At 39.3% G+C, this 26,615-nt stretch overlaps 1 protein-coding gene across 1 annotated transcript; it reads left to right on the forward strand.

The window, feature by feature from the left end:
* Positions 1-90: 90 nt before the first annotated feature.
* Positions 91-24,735, forward strand: ccdc149 (coiled-coil domain containing 149). Its single transcript, XM_022240860.2, has 12 exons — positions 91-291; positions 7,211-7,375; positions 7,986-8,039; positions 9,572-9,676; positions 10,810-10,926; positions 11,662-11,834; positions 12,934-13,006; positions 15,940-16,024; positions 17,657-17,801; positions 19,174-19,253; positions 19,707-19,975; positions 20,840-24,735. Exons 1-12 carry the CDS (start codon positions 211-213, stop codon positions 21,503-21,505), a joined length of 2,013 nt encoding a protein of 670 aa, XP_022096552.1. The 5' UTR covers positions 91-210; the 3' UTR covers positions 21,506-24,735.
* Positions 24,736-26,615: the final 1,880 nt, after the last annotated feature.

Genomic DNA, 26,615 nt, shown 5'->3' on the forward strand with positions numbered 1-26,615 from the left:
TGCATAACAGATAGGGGCCATAAATAGTATGGTTCCGTTCTAATTTGCAAACCCTTGAGGGCGCAATTTTCCTCTTCTGTTACCGATCTTTCGACGGGCTGGCCCACAGCAAATGCAGTACAAACCAAAGATACGATCCTTGGTACAAACTAGACTATAAGTATAACTGTACTCAGTATGTAGGCCTACGTAAATGTCGAACGTATCAACATGGCAGCTGCTGACCGAAAGAAGACGCAAAATTCTCTGAGTATAAAGAGCCAAAAGGATTGGCACACACTTTGCAGTGAGGTACGTAAATTGAGATAGAATAAATACACGAACAGAAGAACGGCGTTAAATCTGAGTGATTTCTGGCAATGTCTGGTCAATAAAATAATGACGGCAGTCACTCACGTCATGTCATGCACGTAGCCTTGTCCTTTTCAAAGTAGCCTAGGCTATTGTCGGTCATCATTCACGGTCATGTCGGTAGATTGTATCAGTCTAGTCATACATGTCAGTCAACTGTTTTTCCCCTGTCCCGAGATATAGGCCTACATGTATATGCAATCAGACGTATGAAGCTCAATTTTCGTGGTTGATGAGCATCAATAATAAACATCCATGTATTGGTATGTACGTATGAAGCCTCTGTAATGGTTGATCCATAGAGCAAAGATGACCAAACAGAGGTTTTAATTTCCCAGGGTTGATGAGGGTCATAGGCCTATGTATGAAGCCTGTGTACATGTATGGTTGATCAACTAAGTTTTTAATTTCCCATTCTTGTTGTGGCATTGTGATAGCACAGTCGTACAGACACTGCCATGTGATGTGCTGGGTTTGAATCTCACCGTGGGCGGAAATTGTTTTCTTTTTTAACTTCCTTTTAAAAAAAATTTTCTTAATCAGATTGCATGTAGTCTTGCTATACAAGTTTTTCTTATCCTTTTCGATAGATTCATATCCGTGGAGGATTTTTTTAAGGGAAATAAAGTCCAAGATCCATTCATTGCAGACTGGTCTGGTTGTTTCCAACAAGCAATTCCAATTGAAATGTGCATGGTTGTATTGGAGAATTGTGCCAGTAGTGCCCTCATTAAATGACTTAACAGTCACATTGCCCCACTTTGCCCCATTGCTACTTCGCCCTTACCCTATTGCCACTTCACCCCAATGTAAACTTTAACATCTAACATTATGGATTTCATGGATTAAGTTTTAACCTACCGGTGAAGGTTGCAACGTCGACAGTTTATGTGCCCAGCCAAACTATACATGTACATGTAGGTTCAAATTCAGGCAATTTGCCAAGGAAAATGTAACAATAAAGATGATCATCCTATCAATATGAAGTCACGTCACGCGGCATGACAATAGGCCTACATGCAATGAATTCCTCAGCGCCTTAAGGAGTTAAGTTATGCTGAAATTGTAATTGCACATGCATAGTTTGTGTCCTTCCTTCATGGTTTCACCAAAATATGATTATCGAAACTTTGAGGTTGCTGTCATTCTTGACTGTATCAAGTGAATATACTTGCTAAAGGGTAATAGAAAGGAGAGACATGCAGTTCTTATTTCTGTCTTTAAAAGTCAAGTTTATTTCAAAACGGACTCAAAAAAGAGAGCCTAATGTTAGTGGCTCAATCGGAAGGATTAAAATGGAAGAGGAGCCGGAGCCAAGGTCTACGGGGGACACACAGAAGACTACAGGAGAAACTTTTAAGAAATTATATTATTTCTTTCATTTTTCAAAGTTTAGTATAAAAGCCTCACAAGAAAGGTGCCTTGTTTGTGTCAGAGTTTCCAAACACGTTCAAACACGGCTGGGACGAAGTGGTAACAGGGCGATGTGGGCATGGGGCGAAGTGGTTCCAGGTGAAGTGACATGGGATGAGGTGAGCGACATCTGTTAATTGAATCCATAACGTTAGACCATGGAAGAAGAAATCAAAGAGGAATAACAATCAAAATTGACCAAACTTTTCAGACATAAGGGTGCTTAGTGTGGGATGTAAATCCAGGAAGATGCTGTTCAGTCCACATGTTTTCATGTTTAAATTTGAAATTCCAAATTTGCTGTTTGAAAACTTTTCTGAGTTTGAGCATAGAGAAAGGTGGTTTGCTAGCTTATTGCCTAATTTATACAACAATAAACCATCTACACTGCCAAAGGAAATGAAAATTTTCAAAAGCCAAGTGTGAAAACTCAGCGCAACATTGAGGTTTGGTGCCTGGGATTACATCTCAGTTTTTGCTCATGAATATGCAAATTCATATTAACATAAATACCACAGACGTCCCAAAATATGGATAAAAGTAACAAAATAACACATGGCAATTCAGTCATGGTCAGAACTGTGCAAGTTGGTCATGGTCAAAACTGTGCAAGTTGGTCATGGTTGGAACTGTGGAAGTTGGTCATGGTTGGATCCAAATCTGCATGGGTCAGAGTTTACATGAGTCTGAGATGGTGTGGGTCTGAGTTGGTGTGGGTCTGAGTTGGCATTGGTACAGTATGAGTGCATTATTTGGATCACAGATTGCCTGATCCCTCAAAACATGCTTAAAATGTCTGGTTCTGCCGTTGAAGAAGCAATGCACTCCACATTACCTTGTACTGTAGTTGACTGCAGGTACCAGTACATGTACATGTATATGGAGTCAGAGCGCATTAGGAATGGGTCTTACTAATCACTGTCAACATACCATTAACACTCAGTAGTAACATCAACACACTGCCAGGACCTCCAAAGTACATTTTAAATGTACTATAGAGGCATAGGCTAAACGAACATTTCAAGTGTTTTGAGGAACGTTTCAATTTTGAAAATGGTGTTTTTCACACAAGAAAATGATGTCTAAGCAGCGTAACCATTGACAGCCATTTTGCCCTTCTCATGGAGCTTTGACTGTACCATTCAGGTACGGAGGTGCAAATAATGCAAATACAAGAATTACAGAAATGTTTACAAAATTAAAGCTTTGTGCACATTTTAAATTTTCACAAAAATAGGAGGGCCTATCGGTTTGATCCTAGCAGAATCTTTGTCAAAGACAAAATGACAAGTGGACTGACAGACACAAAACAAGAAAGCAGGGAATCAACCAAGCATAGCTGGTGGCTGGATAAAGGGACAAAGAGGACAGCATGAAGACATGGTTGAACAACAAAGGGATGTGAGGTGGGAATAGATCCAAGAATAAATAGAATGGAAAGTAGTAGACCCCAAGGGGTAGGGGTAGTCTGTAGACAAAACCTGGAGGCAAGGAAGAGAACAGAGTATTCAACTACATGTATTAATTAGTAGTTTCCTTCTTGGGTGTTCAGGCTACCCGATTTTGAAAGGTCCAGAGGCATTTGATCCACAGCTTCTCCTTGTTCCAGTTTACTTCAGAATATTCCCTCTATCAGGCAAATTTTCTTGACATCAGCATCCGGAAGGAGAGCAACTGGGTGACTATGGACCTGTATAGACGGTATTCACGAGGGAGCTAATTTCAGTCAGATTCCCCAGCGTAGTGTATTCATTTGAAAACGTTAAATTTAAAGAACCAGACTCGAACTTCAGATTTCATTTGGACCCCCCAAATCACGTGGTATCATCCCATTAAAAGGGTTGCAAATGTATACAGTACATTCAGGAATATGACTGAAATTGAGTACCCCATGCAGGGATCTGCCGCTGCCGGTCGGGCCCGACCGGCACGCAGAATTGCCGACCGCCACAATCTGCCAAATCAACTTTGCCGACCGGCACGTATTCCCGATAAGAACCCAAATAAAGTAGCATCTTGGTCGAGGGATCGATCGTGAAGATATGAAGATCGTGAAGAAACCATAAAATTTCTTCGTAAATTTCACTTTGCTCTGCCATGCATATCGTCTGCGCACCCACGTACGTGCATATGCAACATTTCTGGACCAAATATTAACATGAACCAATAGGAGGTTTTGTTACGCGCAATGCACGTGTACATAGTGCGTAACGAATCTTTCCATTGGTTGGAAGGCTACACATAGGCTTGCATATGCAACGCTCTCAGTGCGCAAAGATCGGAAAACCCCCTCTCCATGATGTACAGCATTGTTTGTCCAGTTCCGCATTTTACCCAGTTCCACAACTTGAAAAGAAAATTTGGCTTAACTTTCAGAAAGACAAAATTGCAAATGACCCCATTCACACTTCGTTTAAACACTTAAAAATCTGGCAGAAAAACAATTTTACATGTACTTGCAAAACTGACAATCGACCGTGACTGTTTTCGCCGCGCCGACCACGGTTAGCAACATTCGGTGCATGTATTTTCTGCTCGATGTTGCATAAAACGATCACTGCGATCGTTTTTTAAACCAAAGATTGCACCGCATTCGTTAATTGTTGTTTATCCCACGGTGAAAATATTAACTCCGCAATTTTTTTATTCAAAAGTAACAGCATGATTTTGCCTTTTCCGTAAACGAGTTCCATATGGCAAGATACACGCTTTCAGTATGCACGTGACACATGGCCAGATGTGTCAGAAAAGCAAATGACCAATCTACATTATGTTCATGTAGACTTTAAAATGACCATTCGGAAAATCCCTGCACACATTTATGAATGTCGTTATCCCATATGCATACTGTACGAACTTTCGTACAAAGAAAATAAGGAAAATATTCTGCCAAGATTTTGCATGTTTCGCCTTATTTTCAACACACAAAAAAAAATGAAAAATGATTTGAATAGCAATGAAAAATTATGGGCATCATAGAGATAGAAATTAATTCAATATTTAAGGGATTTACAGAATAAAATCAATACTTATTTCTACTCTTTTTTTTCTAATTCAATTGCCCGTCTAAAATTATCACCTCATCCTAGTTGACCAAAATTACAAATTTTCAATTTTTTTATTAAATTTCAGAAATTTCAGACATGAGATCCCTAATTCTAGGCTTTGTATACACAGCTGAAAACACCCAGAAAGTGCTGTTTCCAGCCATCTGGGGGCTTTTAGATTCCAAAAATTTTCTGGTACACTCCGCGCCAACCGATGGTGGCGCTCCGCTTAGATAGTCCTGCCGGCACTAAAACCATCCTGGGCAGAACCCTGCCCATGAATTTATTCCAAGTCTACAGATACCCATCAGTGTCATCACTCATCCTGCTGTCACCCTAGACACTGCAAGACTGGTATTGCATACAGCCAAGCACTCAGGCTGACACACATTTGTTCCAATGATTCACATTTCTCCCGTCATACACAGGAACTGAAAAGGCATCAGGGGCCAATTTCATAAAGCTGCTTAAGCACCAAATTTGCTTTAGCACAAAAAAATTTTGTTTAAAAAACAAAGGTTACCAGCTCAAAATCTATATGATTGCCGTGTTGACCAAATGACTGGTGAATACCATTCCAAAACAATATACATCATATGGAGTTTGGGCTGGTAACCTGATTTGTCAAGCAAGGTTTTTTCATGCCTAAGCAAATTTTGTGCTTAAGCAGCTGTATGAAATTGGCCCATGATTGAAAGAGGCCACAGCTACATGTACGTGTATCATAAAGTTTAAAGCTACATGTATATCAACAGGGCCTGCTCTGTCCCCAGAAGTCTTGCTCTCATGGAGAATACCCCCCTCAAAGAAACCATCCTCAAGGTTCCCTTGGTCACCACTTTTCATCCTTGTCTTCTTCCGCTTTGCAAAATAATTAATGACAATCCTCATATCCTCCACACTTCAGACTGCCTTGTCAGTGCCATCCCAGACATCCTGCTTGTGGCCTACATGTTCGTGTACAGGCATCCCCCAAACCCAGGGGATCTGATCGTTCGGGTGGAGGTCCCCTCCTTGGGTACACTCCCCCCCTCCCAGCATGGCACCTTCAAGTGTGATTCTAACAGATGTGTTGTTTGCCAGAACTATGTCTTGGAATCAGACACATTCTCTAGATACTCCTCCGGTACCACCCAATGAACTAAAGGCACCATAACTTGTAGCTTTTCTCATGTCATATGTCTTATCTTTTGCTGGGTGTACACTGTTCAGTATGTTGGAGAGACTAAAGAACACTGTCAAGAAGCGCTTCTATGGCCACAGCTCTATGGTCAGCACCAAGCGACTAGATACCCCTGTGGGCCATCACTTCAACCCTCCTAACCATTCCATTTTTGACATGATATTACAGGGCATAGAATCACTGCTTTAGTCCATGCTTGGTTGATTTCCATTGATCATGACCATTAAGAATGACATGTTTACTGTGAGTAGGCAGTCAACTTGACTCAGTAGCCAGTTTCCAGGTGGAATACATGTACATGTATGTGATTGGCAGCGCATTCTGCAAATGCCCAAACAGAGTTTTGGGTAAGTTTTAGGTTTGAAAACAGAATTGTACCTTCGTAATAAGACTAATGTGGAAAAATCAGGAACTAATCTGCGTACAGGTAAACCAGATTTTGTTTAAACATTTGGATGTAATCAGGCAATACTTGATGTACAAGCAAATGTGCACCTTTGCTTTTTCCAAAAATAATAGACACACACTGTGCTCATCAAAATCATCAGGTTTCATCCTTAAACCACTTCCGGACTATCAGACAGAAATACATGCACAAGTCTACACAATATTACATGAATGGCACTTTGTTCAACATACATTCAGAATGAGATAAATTCATCAGTTTCTGCCAATTACCTTGGTCATGACAGGAAGTAGGCTGTGTTTCAAATACTTGGCTACTGTTTGATATAACACATATCTGTTGAAGCCGTCATCTTGTTCCGGTTTCCGTAAAAATAACCATTTTATTTTAGAAACCAAGAAAATATGACTTCTCTCCCTCAGACATTCAAATTTCACACAATTTTCAAATGTACATAAATGTCCATAGATCCTGTAGAAACCTATCACATTCTCACCATATGCATACATGTACATGTACAAGTTTGTACAGAAATATAGGGTACCGGTAAGTGATGTACCTGTCAAGGTCATGGAAGAAACAAGTCTACAGAATTGTTCATTTGTCATTGGAACTAGCTCTCATTGTCTCAGGCATGATAACTCATGCCATTGTTGACTACCAAGGCCACTGTAGATTTGTACTGCATTTTCAACCTTGCTACATTCACGAGAGCCAGAGTAAAGAGTCAGTGGGTTGATTGCAACCTTATCTATTCCTGTCTTAAGTATCATTTATTTATGAAAGCTCATCTTTTCATGATTTCTCCAGTACAATCTTTGCAAGCGGAAGCTGCAAGCTAAGAAGGATGCCTTGCTAATCCTTGCAGAGGAGCTAGACAATGTACGGCAAGAGAAGGATGCCTTCCGTTTAATGGCTGAACAGCTGAGAGAGAAATACCAAGCACTCAAGAAGCAGTGTGCAGACAGGGAAAGGGTTTGTTATTAATGTCTTGAACTTGATCATTTAACCCTAGTCCCACAAGCAGTGTTGCCAGACATCCTTTTTCTTCCCAAATCATCCGCTCAGCTCGAATACAATAGCACAGTCATTGTACCGTTACCCATGTAAAGGTGTACATCCACTCTACATGTAATTGTACCCGTTTCAATTCAGATAAATCCTTCAATATTCCTCTGGGATTCTGATGGATGTTGGAGGGTAAGGGCTAAAGCAGAACTACGTTTGTGTTGCAGTTTGTATGGAGAGACTTAGCCTTGCAACATGTAACCCCAGAAACATACTGTACAGTCATGTGAATTGAGACTGATCAATAATGTGATGATGTGACCTTAAATGGCTGCTTTCTATACTTTACTGATAATGTAACAAAACTGAGATACAGTAGTGAATGAAAATTGTACTTTTGGTAAATTATACATCCAGATCACCTTTCCAAACTAACCAGTAATTTATTTATACTCAATAAATCATTTCAGGCTTCCTAAGCTAACCTGGCACTTGGATCAGAATAATGTAGTCACCATTTTGATTTGGAATTATTCACTGATGTGGCATGTGGCTTTTATTTAAATATTCTTGGCAGGCTTTAGGGTTGTCATTGAATGAGAGTGATCCACTGTCTGAGAGAAGAAACCATGTAAGTACTTCTTAATTTACTTGTATTGGCCCTACTTAGAATTTTGACAGACGTAAATTAAAATTAATGTCTCACAGATGTGATGCCAAAGGCATACAGCACTTTCAGAAACAGGCTTCTTGAGAGCATGTCCAAAAAATTGGACAAGCTTTATGGAGATGGGATTGAACCCACAACGTCCTGCTTGCTAATGAAGAAGTCATCACCTCTGATACTGACAGGGTTGAACCACCATCAAAATTTACATGTAATAAACTATTTGGGGAGGTAGGTTGGTATGTTCTGTCCATGTTCAGGAGAATGCAGTCATCATCAAGGTCTCCTGACATCTCCTGAGGATACTGTCTGAAAAGTGTCCACAGATTCTGTTTACAACCCCATTCATTCACAAAAGATAAAGATGTCCATGGTGTTACCCCAGACTTTCATCAGATCATTCATCTTGTCAAGTTCTTCTTTGCTGGCATTTCACATGTTATGATATGTACATGTTGCATTGTAAATTTAGGAGAGTTAAAGTTTTCCAGCGTACATCTTAGGTTCACACAGTCCACAAAAAATGTTGAAATTCATTGTTCAGTTTTCAACCAATGAAATTTGTCAAAGTCAGGTGCCAATGTGTTAGTACATGAACAATGTACGTGCTCCACTTAATCCATTAAAGTCTTTGCATTAGACAGCATTAATGGCATTCATGAGCAGCTACTAGTAACGTACATGTATTCCAACATGCATTTTCTAACTGTCATATCAAGTGTGTGAGTGCATATATGTGTACTTGTAATTTATATTTATACAACAATCCACATTGACAGTGGAATATGATAACCACCATCTGTCTGTTACAAAGTCCAAATATAGGGTAGTAGTAAATGTCACTACTGTGAATCTACATGTACATGTAATGCATACGTGGATTGTGGCACATCATTTCGTTTTACATTCACTATTTGTCGTGTATTTATGTACATATTGATGTGGGGTTAAAATTACATCAAGTATTTCAGGTTCAAACACTATTTCAGTGTTGACTACAGGTATACCTCATACAAGGACACCAAGTAGAGGAAACATTTTGTTAACTTGTCATTACCAAGGAAGAACATCAGAACCTGAAGGATTCCATTTAATTCAGCACGATTCACTTTTTGCCATCACTGAATTCTGTTTGAGTCCTGAGAATATATTAAAAAGACAAAAGGATAGGGATAGTGGTCACAATATGTGAACCTAGGTGGTTTCAAACAGTCCTACATCACACTGTATTTAGTACATCCATCCATTCATGTTCATTAAGATTGTAATTTAAAAGTGATATTGCATCGTTTACTTGCCATGGTTACTCCTCATAGAATATCCAGGGCTTGAACTGAATATTTCTAGCAATTGCAGATTGTCTGCAGTCTTTTCCTTTCAAGGATATAAGCATGCTGCCGTCACACAAGTGTAGCTTTGCTTTGTAAACTTTGAGCACATTGCTTGCAGGTTATCCAGTTGGAAATATCAATATGACGGTAACCTTTGTTTTGCAGAGTTTGGTTCAGGTCTTACGAGAGGCAAGGGAGCAGAACAAGAAGGCAGAGGCTAGAATTGTCGACTTGGAACAGAACTTGGCAGAGGCACAGGGAGACATCAAGGTACACAGTCATGTATAGCCAATGAGACAAAGAATGAAGTTCATAAACTGGTAATATCAGTTGATAATTTTGATCATGAAATTTGACATTCAAGTACACTATCTTATGTGTTACAAAACTCAACAAATTGAATTTGCTTACATGGGTCCTAATACATGTACAGATAGAATGCCAAGATAAGATTGGGGATACTGAGCGACTGATTCCAATGATTTAAAAATAAAGGCCAGTTAAAGTTAAGTTAGGGGTTTACCTTGCCATGTGGGGGTCGTGTTTTTTGCCAATAAAGCATTTTTTCAGACATATTTTTACCAAATCTATTGTTTAAATGACTTGCATGCAAACAACTTAACAATTTTGATTTGTGCATAGTATACTAGCTAGTGTGTAATGCCATGGCATTGTAGCATTGATATCATGTCAATTTGTCATTGCTCCTAATCATGTTTCACGTTTTACTTTAGCTTAGTTTGTGTGATGTGGACTTTGGCCTCCCTTAATTCACTTAGGATAAGTGGAGGAGGAATTCATGAAACATGAAACCTATCATTTCCCGTCCCATTGATTTTTTTCAGTCTGTAAACCCAATCTAAATGGATATTACACTAGGTGTGAATGACAGACAATTCACATGTGGCCGATTTTACCAAGTTGTACAAGTATTTATCAGAATTTTGTAGAATTCTAACAGAACTTTTAGTATGCTAAATCTTCTTCATGATTTTTTCACCACTAGGCATTAAATAGTATCGTAAAAAAGAAGTAAGCCTGAGTGATGAAAAAAAATCGATTTGGCCAATGTAGAGACTGTCTTTGAATGTGAATGTACATGTCAGCCCTGCGGCTAAATTACTGCAAAACTAAATCTACATGTAAATCACCTCAGTACTGAATAATCCTTCTATGGACCCTGTTGTGTTTGGTATAGCAATGTTATACTGTATTTGGGTTTGTAATTTTGTTCAAGTACGTGTAAAATATATGTGAGTGTTCATGGACATTTGTTCAGTGGTACTCATGTACATGTACATAATACAACAGATCACTTGATTCTTTGAAGGTAAATTTTGTTGGTTTTAAATTTCATATACTTTGTTATCAGTATTTTACTTATTTCTTTTTACTGGTAAAAGCTTTTGAGAGAGAACATAGCGAGGCAAAGAATAGGAGATGATGGAATTGGAACCAGACACTTCCCAGCACATGAGAGAGAAGAGCTGGTCAACCAGCTAGAAGCTGCTAGGGAACAGGTGAGATGATCTGGTGGAAGGTAGATTGAATTGGTGGAATGAGGGATGCATTGATTGGTGGGATACATATAACTGTACTGATGTCATAGCACTAGGACGGTAAACTTTTACAACATTGATTGTGACCATGGCTTTGATATTTCAATTTACCTTTTAGGTCCAAAGCAATGTAAAAGTGCTGATGTCAATCAACAGGATTTATTTGTGGCCAGGCTATCAGATGTACTGTCTGTTAAATTTGGATTTTAATCTCAGGAAATCGTTATTTATTCTGCTGTTACCTGAACTGTTTCTCCCTTCAGGAGCTTTGTGTAAATGCCATGGTCAATTCTGCATTATTGAAAACAGGTTTAAGTAATACTCAGCATTTTCATATTGGGGGAGGGGGAAGTGAAATTATACACAGGATCAGAACATTCCAAGGTTTTTTATGCATGGACTACATCCTGGCCCCCAGGTTAAAATATAACCTTTATCATCTATGGCAAAGTGTGGTAAGGTCATTTGGTTTCAGCTGCAAACTGAGATATCCAGATAATTTCCTTTTTATTCTCCATCACTACCAGTTGCTACAAATATATTAAGAAATGTGAAACAATTATTTTGAATGATTTTAAAAAATATTTCATCCATTAGATGTTTATAGGTTTTAATTATCTTTGAGTTGCTTGTGTATGTTGAATGTACACTTTGATATCTGACGGACTATTCTGCTATGTCAACCTTCTTATTCAGCTTCAGGCACTTGAGCGAGACCTTGTGGCTAAGATCGATGAACAAACTGAGCTGGTGACTGAGAGAGGTTACTTCCGAGATAAAGCAGAACGTCTCAATCAGGAACTTAATTATGTCTTGGGAGGAGATGAGAAGAGAATTGTTGATATAGACGCACTCACCATGGAGAACAAGTAAGTAACTGGTATAAAAGCATTACTATTTTGCATTTTTAAAAGATTTCTAAACAGTTGACTAGGTCTACGAAGATGAGTCCCAATGGTTACAAATATTAAAAAACTTAGTGACAGACAAAACACAGTTCCTGATAATGTTGCTTGTCTGCATTGGATTGAAACATGCTTCTTTGTGAAGTTCATTAGGTTTTCTCCGTTTATAATGAACTTACTTGAGTCAGAGCTTGAGTCATCAGACGCTTTGTCTCCTCAAATTGGATTTTGATTTCTTATTGCAAGTTAGACATAATGTGGCAATATTCATCCTGTGTGCTGCTAGACGTTCATTTTGCTGTGCCCTTGCAAACTGCTGGCAGCCTAGCACAGTACACCTACTCAGTTTGAACAGGGGCTGCTGAGATAGTAGTGTTAGGGTATGAGAACAGTGACAGAACATAGTGTCTTCATTCTGTGGTTCACTACTTACAACTGCAAAGCAATTAGTTTGTTTGTGTACAGAAACTGGAAAGGGTAATGCAAGAAAGAAATTACTTTGTAGGTGTGTACAGTCAACGTATGAATGTCTGTCCAATGTGTAATGTTACCATACCTGATACTGTCACTGGTCCATGTCTGAGGTATGGTAAAACGAGTAACACAATTTATTTGGAGTGGACAGTTGACTTGAGTTTCTTGGCATTGGAAGTTGACAAACTTGTTCCCTAGGTAAAGCCAAGGGAACTGTTTTGTCAACTTCCTTGTACCAAGTACAGGGACCTTGGGGTGGTGAAATCGAATTTCCACCCTCAAACCGTTTCATGTATGTCACTTTGAAATGTGTCACTGTTTTTGCTTATGTACTTAGTAATAAGCATGTGAGAACAGTTTGAAACGTGTATAGGAAAAAAAATTTGCTTGACAGTAATTAACCAAGCCTTGGAGCTGAATGTAACCAAAGAAGTGTATCTTATAAACAAGTATATCATGACCGCCTTCGCATGTATGTACATGTACTAGCAACGTTTTTTCTCATGAGCGTACAGATGTTGATTTGTGCTTTTGTGCGGTATTTTGTATGATGATTTTGTATGCATCCTTAATGTAAATGTACATTCAGGTATTTGAAGGAGAGATTAAAGCAGGCTCAGGAGGAGAAGAGTGTAGCCCAAGCAACTGTTGCTAAATACAAGGTAAAGGGACCTAAAACTGATCATATTAACCACTTCCTACCAGGCGACCCATTTTCGAGTTTTCGGCTTTATATGCAGAGCCGGGGAGCCCGCAACTGGGACAAAAGAGTTGGGCCTTATAACAAAAGACCGTGCTCAGCACAAAAGACTGAGCTGCTGGGCATTATCGACATTTTTTCGCTCTCAATAGTGGAGATAATCCAGCCTGGTTTTGAAACAGTATATCACCGTTTGAGGCATTTAGAGCGAGTGGATTTCCACCAGTGACAAAAGCTCTCCACCACCGCAGCGTGATGAGCCACACAGCACCGCTGCATGCTAATCTGGAGGTCAGCAGTGCACTGTGCCGGTTTTGGAACAATCTAGGCTCTTTTTCCAAGGCTGCAGGCCTGGCTGAAATATTCAAAAGTCAATGAAGGTTAACTGTCAGGTGTAGAGTAGTGCCCAAAGAGTCCTTCATGTGGGTATAAACTGCCATTAAATGAAATGATGAATTTTTGAAGAATTTTGAAAACATAAAATCTTGAAAAGGACCCGGCTTCAACAAAAATCTACCCCGCAGCAAGTGGTTAACATTTTCAACAAAGTAATTCATTCAGTCAAAATCAGTCAAGTGAAGTGACATGTGTCTGAGGCAAGGAACGTGGATTGAATTTTTGATTGTCTGTCACTATTCTTACAGTAGGTAGATTAAATTGTCAGTGAAAATACTGCTACATGTATATAATATGCTTGCTTACATCCCAGTGAAATCTATAGCTGAGTAACTATTTCCAAGCTGTCTACTTGTACCTGTTGTTCCCAAATGTGCTAGAATTCCTGCATATGGAACACTGCGTACACTTACTGGTTGGTGCCCATAAACTGAGTAGGGAGCAATTGATGAAGAATAAATGACCAGTTTTTAGCTGAGTTGGCACACACTTGTAGTGTCTGTGTGTGTGCTTTTCAATGTGCCCAGTGGCAATGGTGTTCAGTATTCTCATCTTTACAAACACAATCTCATACAGGTGTTGTGTGGGTACTGAAATAAAATGTGGATAGCCGTGTTTGGGTTGGGAGTAACCGGGGATGTGACAGTCTGTGTAGGAAGAATGGCAAAAATGTGGATAGCTGTGTTTGGGTTGGGAGTAACCGGGGATGTTACAGTCTGTGTAGGAAGAATGGCAAAAATATGGATAGACGTGTTTGGGTTGGGAGTAACCGGGGATGTTACAGTCTGTGTAGGAACAATGGCAAAAATGTGGATAGCTGTGTTTGGGTTGGGAGTAACCGGGGATGTGACATTCTGTGTAGGAACAATGGCAAAAATGTGGATAGCTGTGTTTGGGTTGGGAGTAACCGGGGATGTGACAGTCTGTGCAGGAACAATGGCAAAAAGTGTGGATTGCTGTGTTTGGGTTGGGAGTAACCGGGGATGTTACAGTCTGTGTAGGAACAATGGCAAAAATGTGGATAGCTGTGTTTGGGTTGGGAGTAACCGGGGATGTTACAGTCTGTGTAGGAACAGTGGCAAAAATGTGGATTGCTGTGTTTGGGTTGGGAGTAACCAGGGATGTTACAGTCTGTGTAGGAACAATGGCAAAAATGTGGATAGCTGTGTTTGGGTTGGGAGTAACCGGGGATGTTACAGTCTGTGTAGGAACAATGGCAAAAATGTGGATAGCTGTGTTTGGGTTGGGAGTAACCGGGGATGTGACAGTCTGTGTAGGAACTATGGCAAAAATGTGGATAGTTGTGTTTGGGTTGGGAGTAACCGGGGATGTTACAGTCTGTGTAGGAACAATGGCAAAAATGTGGATAGCTGTGTTTGGGTTGGGAGTAACTGGGGATGTGACAGTCTGTGTAGGAACAATGGCAAAAATGTGGATAGCTGTGTTTGGGTTGGGAGTAACCGGGGATGTTACAGTCTGTGCAGGAACAATGGCAAAAATGTGGATAGCTGTGTTTGGGTTGGGAATAATTCAGGGATGTGACATTCTGTGTAGGAAGAATGGCAAAAATGCGAATAGCTGTGTTTGGGTTGGGAGTAACTGGGGATGTGACAGTCTGTGTAGGAACAATGGCAAAAATGTGGATAGCTGTGTTTGGGTTGGGAATAATTCAGGGATGTGACATTCTGTGTAGGAAGAATGGCAAAAATGCGAATAGCTGTGTTTGGGTTGGGAGTAACTGGAAAAACATAAAGACTGCAAAAGCTTTCATAACAACAACTACTTCACATGTAGTTGCATCTGATCAAAGTTGTTGTGCTATGAAAGTTCTTGTATCATTATGTTTTTCCATTTAGTCCATAAAGTGCTTCCCATTTTTGACATTAGGAGCACTGAGTATATGACAACAAGGCATTCTAGAGTTGGTTTAGTCTCTCTCTGTCACTACTGATATGGTTCTTGTGCATTTAGGCCATACATCCTACTGAGCCTATGATCACAGAACACTCACAGGAGCCTCAGTAATAGCAGATACTAGGCGTCATCTTCTCTAACCAACATACAGTATAGTCAAGTCCATTGCAAGTCTTTTCACAAGTATAGTCACAAATTATTTCACATGACTAGTCATTAATGCGAACAATGATACCAGTCACAGTTAATTTGAGTTTGTGACTTGGCTTAATACTACATGACTTGCGATGGGTTTATTATGATTTTACAGGGACTTGGGCTAGACCAAGTACAATACTGCCACATCAGTGAACAATAGCCAGGCCATAAGTGTCCACATGAGGAAATAGTCATGATTTATAGGTCTGAATCCGACAAACGTGTAGGGTGCTAGGTTCACCCAGTTTGACTCTATAGTTCTAAGAAAGGCTTAAAATACATGAAACAGTCAGGCTGTACTTTATCCATGGTCTCCTTGGTACGACTAGAGTTCTTTTCTTTTCTGGGTTGGATCATTGACAGTTCTTTGTGTTTTTTTCCTCATAGGCAGCTATTGAAAGACGAAGAGGCAAAAGTTCTATCAAGTTAGGATCATCAAGTAGTGGAGGCCTTCTTGTATCCCCTAAGCAAGGTATCAGTGATTTTCACCTCTCTTAAGGGCAGTGGGACACTGTAGTTTTGGTTCAAATTGGAGGACAAATGCAAACTAGGGAGCAATGCAACTGGAAGAGAGTTTAATACATACAAGTAGGCAGTATTTATGTGGGAATATACAAAGAAAGTTAAACTTCAGTACAAAGAAAATGAAATTTTTATTGCATTTCTTGCTTTGATGCAGTGTCTTGTTTTTTTTACAGTGTTGTAATATGTGGAATAATGCATCAATATCAAATCAAAAGAGCTCATTTTTATGCCCTTTGCACTCATACTGCTTACTCAAAATGTCAAGATTTGCATTGCAGGTTACATTTCGTTGGGTGCCTGGAAGATGGTCGTAAGGGTGAAAAATGGGTCAAAAGGTCAAATTCAGGTTTATCAGGAAATTGATAGAGTATTGAAAGTCTTTCATTTGGTATACATGTTGCCTCAAGGAGCTACATCATTCTGATGTTATAAACAGAATGAAAAAGACAGAAGATTATTTTTGACCCGAATAAGGACGTTACCATGTGATACGAATGTAACAAAAACAGCGCAAGTGTCTCACTGAAATGTGGATGTCTATCTAAGTGTATTCCCAGCAGAAGATTGTTAGAATTGGACATGCCACTTCAATGGACAATAACGGCAGGAGGAATTCCAGGCAAAAGGCTGTTAGCATCAACTGTAAATTACTGTTAAAATAAGTTTTTTATACATACAAATGAATTTTATTTTCATTAACAACAAAACTCCATAAGTCTGAAGCTCAGAATTATGTGATTAGAAATGAGAGCATAAGACCTTGAAACCTGATTATCTTAAAAAGCACCTCTAAGGAAAACATGTCTTCTCTGATTTTATCTTGAAGTAAATATGGAAGCATCCAAATCGAACGCAGTGTCATTTGTCTTCAGAGCTCCACTATAACAAGCTAAAAGGACTTGTTTTCTGTTTATGCCAAGATGCAAGTTCTGAATGTAGATTGCATCTTTCAGAGAAAACAGGGGGAACCCTTGCCATGTGTGAATGCAAAACAATGGCTACATGCACTGTTTGGCATGTACAAGGGTTTATCCACTACGAACACAGGGTGACACTGCATTCGATTTGGATGCTTCCATATTTATTTGAACAGATAAAATCTAAGAAAACATGTTTTCCTTAAAGTTGCTCTTCAAAAAGTAACATTTGTGTGTTATGTAAGATTAGTGTTGAACCTTAACCATGCTTAACTTAACAATATCCAACCGTGAGCACTTTCTACAGGAGGGTATGGATGTGAGCAGTTAACAAAAGGCTTTTTTTCTAGCTGTTGGATTATGTTGGATTCAACAGGCTTCACACTTTCACAGCTATTGGATGTCATTGGATTCTGCCGGACAATGTTCATTCAAATGGTCACACTAGACTTTCTGACCCCATGCTATTCCTATTCATCCCTAGGTCATCTTGTACCATATTAACTCATTCCTAATCATATCCAATGAGAGTGTGTCCATGTTAATTGAAAGTTTATATGTATCCAGATGACAAAGCTTACTATGTGAAGGGTTTTTGCAGATCGCATCACAGTTAAAATGAGGAGTAAGATTAATAGAGACCTATTTACATCTCTGTTTAGTTGAGCAATTACTTGCTGAGGGTAAGTCTGGTGGTATTGCTGCAACACCATCATCTGTGGCTGACCTGCAGTCCTTGGCAACAGCACTCCTAGAAACCATACATGATAAGAACATGGCAGTCAACCATCATAGAAATACAAACAAGTAAGTATTGGGAAATAACGGAAAGGCAGCATTAATTAACTAATGCCAACCATAGGATGGGGAGCCAAGACTGACAGACATATTTTTATTTAGTCTGACAATTCTTTAATATCAAATACAAAATAGCTTGGTAAACTTGGCTTTTGTGAATACTTGTATGTCTGTTGTATTCCCAGGCATTGTACAAGAACACATTGTAGAATGTTTTTCCTCATATTTAAATGTTTGCACAGGAAAGTGTACATTATGACTGAAAGCCTTAAAGAGGTCGTCCAGAGCTACATGTACATGCACTGTTGAGGTATAGAGTACTGAAGTGTAAAGTCATTTTGAATCAGGAAGTGCAGTGCAATAGAATGGAGTGCACTCACATTGATTCACTTACAGCTTCTCATGCTAATGCCTTTCACACATAATTGTGCATGTGTTGTATTCAGTGTGGTACACTGTAGACCTTGGGGCATCATTTGCAAGATGGAGTGTCTGCAAATTAGACAGGTCGGTTGTTAGAAAAATATTCTTCAGGCCCAAACCAGGCATTGATAGATTGGCCTGATATTACAATGATAGTCTTGACTGTACGGAGACTGCTTACCTCAGGCATATCACTTCAGTATTTCTGTTGTGATCAGCTTACCATTTCCCTGTGTCTTTCTTGACCTCCAAGTGGCATGCTTGTTGCCTGCAGGATGAATGGTATAACGTAGTAGCAACTTGTCAAATGAATACTGTTTCATAATGTTATTCTTACATGTGTTTCTCGGCAGATATTTTCTTTCAAGATCAACATCCAATTTGGCAAAACCCCTTCCAGCCCCTTTATAATTATAGTAGCTAGGGATACCTCCTAATCTTTTGTCTGGAAATACGTCATTGTACATTGGAAGTACACATACTAACAGTAGACATAGCCGTAGCTCTGAAAGCCTGTTTTGGATATGACCAAAGCTGAAAATACTTCTATAAATATCTGGCACCAGAAGTGTACCTCCATTCAAACTCATTCCCTGGCATTACTAGAAATCATCAAATACAGGCAAGAGAGTCATGTTTATTTCTGAATTCCTTTAATAAAAGCTGCAAATAGTTTCCAAAAATGTAATCTGAATTTCTTTGAACTCAAAAGTCTTGATTGCTTGATGACAAAAATAATATGCTTAAAGACAGAGGTTCAGCAGTTGAACAGTACTGTTGAAATATTCAGATTGTTAAATATGTATTTTGGAATGAAATCCATGGGGACTTAAACATTGCATGGAGTAAGCTGAGGACTGTGAGAGACTAATTGAGCTGTGGATGTCAGAGGTGTCACTGGTGCTCAAGATTTATTTCATTTGTCTCTTAAACATTAATTCATGCTATTTGTTGGCAGAATACTTGGTAATCGTGTGGCAGAGTTGGAGAAGAAATTGAAGACTCTTGAGATATCTGGACTTTGGAATATGCCTCCTGGTGAGCTGTTACTGAGCTGTTAGTTAAGGAGTGTAAAGTATTTGTGTCCCAGTAGAAGGGAGGAGGGTAGAGTTATGAGGGGACCAAGAAGGCAAATATGTTGAAATATCTCCCCCCAAAATAGAAACCTTAGAAATTACAATTGATGATCATTTTAATAACAGCTTTTGCCGTTATACTGACTTGTAAGTTTATATAACACTGGGTACTCAGTGTTTGTGTGAGATCTTGAGAAAACATTCATAAACTTACCCGCTTTTGACTGTAACCCACCTGAGTAGATGAATTATAAATTCCGCACAACAACAGTTGATGGTCTTTCCCGAAATATAAAAATGCCCTCCAAAAATCTTTTCTCTCAGCTGCTGTTGATATTTTCATCAGTTTGTTGAAGATAGTCCAAGTGATTATTTGAAGCCTCTGTCAAAAACTCTCTTGTACTTGTCTTTGTAGGCAAAAATGCTGCCTTTGTTGCCAGTGAGGTTAAGAACATGATGGCTGGACAGTCCTCACTGGTTCCCCGCCAAGCATCTAGTACCAGTGATGATTCAAATCTAGCAGGATTGGAGAGTGGCACCAGCTTGCCTGCATCATCAGATTCCAGCACTCACAGTTCTCCTAGCCACTGTCTGAGCAGCTTACATCTTGCCAGTGGGGATGACAAAAATGGTACCACCATGATAAGTCTGAATCAAGAAGATGCTGCCCAAGATATGCTTGAGGTGAGTGTCCAAATGGGCTAAGAAAAGAAATGGAGCCACTCTAATCTAAGGCAAAGCTACAAGAGGGCATGTACATGTATTATCAGGTCAGATTCACTTGGTCTCTGTACTCATAAAACACAGAAAGAACAGTTGTCAAGTCAAAGTCAGCAGTGACATCCCAGTAGCTTTACTCTGTAAAATTATTTCTTTTTGCGCCAAAATGTGTGTTTAGGTATTGCAGAAGCAGAATTCGTCAATCAGGGAAAAGTCTGAACACTTTTTCTTGAAAATTTCGGCATGCCTTTAAAAATAATTCCATAAGGGGTACTTTATTATCTTCACTTAAAGGATCATTTCTGTTAATCTTTTCTTTTTACCTGATTCCAATCACTATAAATGTTCTTTTATGTCATGACTTTTGTGTTTCATTCAAAATGGGTCTGACCACCAGATGTGACCACTGAGAGATGTGCGCATGTAAAAACGTGAAATTTTCTCTATGAAATCATTTTAAAACAAGATTAGTGTACAGGTATCCTATCTGGTTCATAAGTGACCTTTCATGCCACTAATTGCAGGCTCCCATTGGATGAACTCTGACGTTGCGCATTATTCTCCAGTTTCAAGTAACTCTATGCTCAGTGGGCTTGGTTTTAACTGAAGTGATGTCACACTTACGAGTCAGATAGAGTACCAAAGTGAATATATTACACACACTGCTGTGTGTGTGAAGTGCACTAATACGAGAACCAACGCAGGAACCAACATGCACACGTACTCCATTCGTTTGCACTGCACTTCCTGTTTCAAAATGACGTCAAACTTCAATACTCTGTCCTTTTCTTGATACAAATGAGAATGTTTCATTGTGATTTGTTGCAGCTGGACAATATTAGTCAATTGATGCATCAAGCAAGTCGTGCTTCAACAGATAGATATACACGCAGTCTGCAGTCAGCGTCATCTACCGAGGATGATAGTAACTGGTGCGCTGCATCAGAGTCATTGTCCAATGTAGAGACCACTGAGAAAACAGCTGCTGACCCTGAACAAGATGGACTAGAACTAGACATGGTTAAACCCAAGGAATCACATTCACTGTTGCATCAAGCAAAGGCAAACACATCAGAATTTGACACAGACTTTCCCCTGGATCTTAACTCTCAACACCCATCAGCTGACAGTCCATGCAGTGGTGAGCAAAATGCCACAGCTAGACTACCTGGCTCTGTAGATGACCTAGAGCACTTGAGTCAGGAAAGACATAATAATGATGAAATTGATGCACCATCTTGCTGTTCATCAGACATATTGCCAACTGTACCCCCAGAGATGCAGGATAGCTTAGACATGGTGGGAGATTTACTGGAGACTGTGTCAGACAAACTGTCCTGTCAAAGTCGAGAAGTGCTACTGCACAAGGAGTCTAGTACCTCTTCTCCCAGGTCTGTCTCGCCATTATTGTCTAGAGACAGGCAGGCACCTGTTGACAAGTTGGTACAAGGGCACACAATTGGTCCTGTAGACACAGCCCCGCATTGTGTTTAAAAACTTCCCATGTAATATCAACTTGCAAAATTTATATTTATTGATCAAAATGCAATCTAAAATCTCTGAAATTGTTTTTGACGTTCAGTATGTTTACTAGTATTAAAAAAAAACTATATGAACCAAGATTGTAGACATTGCTGTTATTGAAGAGCCAGATATTATGAAGCTTTTCTTCTTTTAACAGAAAATTTATTTATTGTTTTCCTCATTACTGAGACAGTTTTTGGGTCTTTTGTCGTGCCCAGAAGGGCGGTCAGGTTTTTTGTTAACTTAATACGTTGAAAAAGCTTGCTTATTAGGTCTACTCTATCCTTGTTATAAGACACAATTACACTGACTGATCATATTCTCAGTTCGGTAGAGAAGTGTGATTTGATGTGTTGTGTAAAGGGTTTGTTCTTCATGGGCTGTAAACTGCAGAGTTATTACTTCCATCCATATTTCCACCTTGATTCAGTGCTTGGCATTCTCTCTGTTAGAATTGCATTTGCATTCCTCTTTTCATGGTTATTGTGAGTCTCCTTGAAAAGCAATAGTATGTCAGAGAGTAAATTGTACAGTATATTTTGTCTAGATTGGCTATTGTCCACAAAGGCATATCACAGTGAACTATTGTACATGTATTCTGTGTTAACATTTGAACAGGGTAAGAAGGGTTTTTATGTAATAAATATGGATATGTATTTATTAATTCCTAAACATCCACACACTTATTTGTCTTATGTACAGTAGAGATTTTCTTGTCATTCCCATGGGATTGAAATTATCTGATACCCTGGGTAAAAATTAAAAGTACCCCAATGAATCCAAACAACATACACATAGAAACAGTGCTCATCCCAAGTCTACAAGACATGTCTGTTGATGAAAGGTTTTTAAACAAATTGCACCTCACTACACTGGAAAGCAAGAAAAGGGGGGGTTTATTCAAACCTGCGTAATCGTGCATCAAATAGACAGGAATAATGCAGACTCAATGTTTCAGGAAGCTGACTATATCAGGCAACCAGAAGTCATTCACAGAAACTAGCCAAATCCAGATTAAGACTTAATGTCAGGAAGCATTTCTAGAGTCAAAGTGTAGTTAATAGCTGGACTAAACTGCCGGGGAGTGCCATGCAAGCACCCACACTCTCTGCTTCAAGCAGAATTTAAGTAACTTGGGGTTTAATGAGGAAATGAAACCCCTTTCACCCCGCCAATCATCTCGTCTAGATGACATGAAGATGGAGGTCTGGCCTTTATGTTCAAGGTATGTTCAAAGTATGAGTATGGAGATGTTGAGCTTTTTTCACTTTCCAAACTTAAAACTTAAATTTCAAGCCTTTTATTTTCATTTTTAAGGTACAACAAATCTTACTTCAAACATGCAACATAACTTTAGTAATATGAACTTGCACATTCGGTTTGCTTAGATTTTTGTGACAGGAGATTCTGTGTATTCTGAGGTCCTTTGCTTTTAATATTTTAAGTATGGTCAGGCATTCTGCTTTGGCAAAGTATTATTTATTGTGTCAAGGTGCACACACTCTCGTTTTGTTTTATGTTCATTTTAAACATAGATGCACATGTATGCATCCGTATGTACATTTTATTGACGTAATGTTGCAGAAATGTATTGCTTAAAACAGTTGTGTAAGGGTTGATATTTGTGTAATATCTCCTATACAGGAGATAGTTGCAGTAATGATGGACATGAACACTGCAATCCACAACCATGGTTCTACACTGTGCAATAGTCTCACATGTAATGTCATTCATTTGACAGGTTGTAGTTTTTTGTTGATACATTTGTTGCTGTTGTTTTTGCAAGTGTTCAGTAAAAAAATTGACGTCATTTCCTCCTAACTTTTCCATAAGCACCTCCCCATTTCAGTCCTATGTAGTGCAGTCAACAGCGTTGATACAGGTGACAAGTAGATCAGTTATTAAATCAGAGACATTGATAGGGATGACGGGGCTAGTGGACAATTTGGAGGCATCGGTTTGATTCATACTACAGTGTAAAGTTCAATTCATGCATTGAATTTTCTTTCTTGAAATGAACGTTGATTAAGAGTGAATCAATCAGTTTTCATTGTGATTGATTTCATGACGAGGAAGAAAAGACTCCATTTCATTCTGTCAGCCATATCAGCCGTCAAATGGACATCTCGCCGCTGCGAATATTTCAGTAGTTTCATAAATCCTATCATGAATCATCAGGGTGGAATGCCGTGAAATTGGGTCTCAGATTGCTTCAAACAAAAGGAGATTTTGTATTTCAACAAAGTTTGATTTCCAACACACACACACAAAAGAAATCTCGTTAGGGGTGTGAATTTCCATCTTTGCAAGTGGGTTAGAATTCCCTGGTAGGCTGCCTGTTGAAAGGATTCCCGTGCATTTTCATTTACACTCATACAAGTAATACGTAAGCACCGCGAAGGGGGACCCTGAACAAATTAATAAAAGGGAAAGCTGCACAAGAAGTGAAGAGAAGAATTAGTATCAAAATTATCAATTAGCTCGAGAAAAAAAATATTGACGCCTCTTGCAGTTAAATATTGTTTAACTAGACGGTTTGCCCCACCCCAGCCGAAAAAAATGGTGACGCCATGCATATTTTTAGTCAATGTGTGCTCAGTGCCATTTGAGACCAAACCTCAATGTTGATATCATTGCAACATTAAAATCTGCTGTTATTTTGGAGATTTTAACACGCAAACAGAAAAAAAAGGTGAAAAGGGACACCAATACACATTTTATTCATCAACTGGATTGCCGTCCCCAGGCTCGAGTCTGGGGACGGCAATCCAGTTGATGAAAAAAGTGTTAGTGTCCCTTTTTGATCTCACATCCATGCAATAACTTGACAAAAACCGCCCATACAGAGCAGGGCGCCGAAAAGGGCAAAAACAACATTTTGGTCGAATGCTTATTTGGAGAGGTTCATTTTAATATTTTGAACATGGTCGACACTTCCCGGTGCGCATGTGTGCAGTGAACTTACATGCGGGATTAGGGTACTCGGTATAACCTGACATGCTTTGAGCGTCCAAAGCTGTGAGGTACATGTATTTCATGCGTTGCATTTGTAAAACTGTTTTTGTTCTCCATGTAAGTACGACAAATTAATTAATTCGACTGTTGAGAGTTCAAGTGTATTGCTTTGAAGTCCGTTTGCTTCTGTTTGGTACTTGGGAAATGTAGGAAGGAATTAAAAAACAGTCTACCCGTCATCTGAATGTGGAAATTCACACCACAAAATAAGATTTCTTTTGTTTTCTGTTGTGTTGGAAAACAAGCTTTTTTAAATGTAACATCCCCCTTTGTACCAATTAGATATCTAAACCCAAATCTCACTGCATTTCACCCTTTAAAGTACATCTGAAAACGATGGTGCGCTGAATGGGACTTATGAAACTACATGTATTGAAATACATGAATTCGCTACGGTGGGATATCAATTTGACGCCACGGCAGGATCATACAACTTGCCGCGGCAAGGTAGTAACTTGAAAAAAAAATTGTTGTAAGTGGCCTTTATACGTTTCCGTACGAAATTGACCTGAAAGGATTAAAACTTCAGTTTTAAGTTAGTTCACAGAATGAGAGTCGTGTTAATGCATGTATGGGCATTTTCTGCTTTGGTTTTTTTTTCATGAGGTCTCGGTGCAAGTTCGGAAACTTTGCAGCGTTCTAACATGAACTCATGAACCATTTACATACTTTTATTGTCTGGGTCTCTAATTGCGATTGTTGTATCCAAATAAATTGCACGCAATAGACCTGTTTAAAAGATGCGGTGATTTGATGGTTAATCACAGGCCCGCTCTTGTGAAATTAGGGTGTGCATTATTACCACGCGATGGTACATAGCGAAGGGAAGTGGCCCGTGGGCGGAGTGGAAAATGGGCAAATGACTAAATCGCTGCAGACGGGGTTACTTCTCCGTGCAAACGTACGTATATATGTATCGCTTCTTTGTAACGGACTCGTGAAGTACCTAGGTACACTTCATGTTCGGGATGGGGTGCTGCCTATTTCTGCAAGTTTCTACAGGCATCTTCCATCAACATCGTGTCCAACATGGTCCAATAAAACTCACCCCATTGTTCTGTTTTGACTTAATAATCCAATTTCCATCCACTAATCCATCCCTATCGATCTATACGCCCTACCACTCCGGATCATCGTTGGATTAATGCGTCCTTGCTATTAGACAATTCTCATTTTGTCTACAACTTGTATGGGCGACCAATAGCCTGAGTAGCTGAAAACGCCATTGATACAAAACAACGTGCTCAACAAACACATACATATACATCTAAACGCTTGGCACGAATGTGGCGTTATACCTGAAAGTATGGTGCAGTTGTTCCCCGGTGGCCTAGCTATTTGAGCTTGAGGGGGAAACGCCACTAATCTTTCTGCAGTGACCGATTAACCATCCGAAAGCAATAACGTGCCTTTAAAAAATCAAACTTAGCAAGGACAATATTGAGGTATTCATCTAGAAAACAGAATTTTTTAGACCAGTCTCGTAGGGTTTGTGCACTGAGTGTTATAGGTGGCGTCTGTCTCCGTAACAAAATTTACACGATTACATTTGATCAAATGATATTTTTATAAAGCAACATTATTTTTCCTGCATTTAGGTAAAGTAGTAAATGGTCCCTCATTTGATTTGGGAGTGGCTTCCTTTCCATCAAGGCATTTTCAGAAGCGAAGGCAGAGTGAACCTTTGTGTTGTGTTGGAAGGCAGCAGTAAAGTGAAGGGGTTATCGACTGACATATACTCAGATGTCTCGACGAATGCATCCAGAAGACCCATAAACACTTCAAAAGTAAGTCTAATAATCTGTCGTTATGTGAAGATATGAATTTTCATTGTTCGCGAGCTTACGACTATTATAAATGAAGAATGAAAAAATCATGGGAATCGGCGAGGTTATGAATAGACCTCTTTGCCAGAATCCATACTTAAGTGTTAAAGTCTCAAGTCCGGCCTATGCGTGCTTGGGGGTAGCGTGAACAACCCCTTTCCCTTCAGTGAGTAGACCGGAACGCTTTGCATTCAGATCCTCTTAAAAATGCTGGCTGGCCAAGCATGACGCATTTTTAT

The sequence above is a fragment of the Acanthaster planci genome, linkage group LG13 (genome assembly GCF_054643075.1).
Source record: "Acanthaster planci isolate LZ-2023a linkage group LG13, COTS_SCS, whole genome shotgun sequence".
In the NCBI taxonomy this organism is placed as follows: Eukaryota; Metazoa; Echinodermata; class Asteroidea; order Valvatida; family Acanthasteridae; genus Acanthaster; species Acanthaster planci.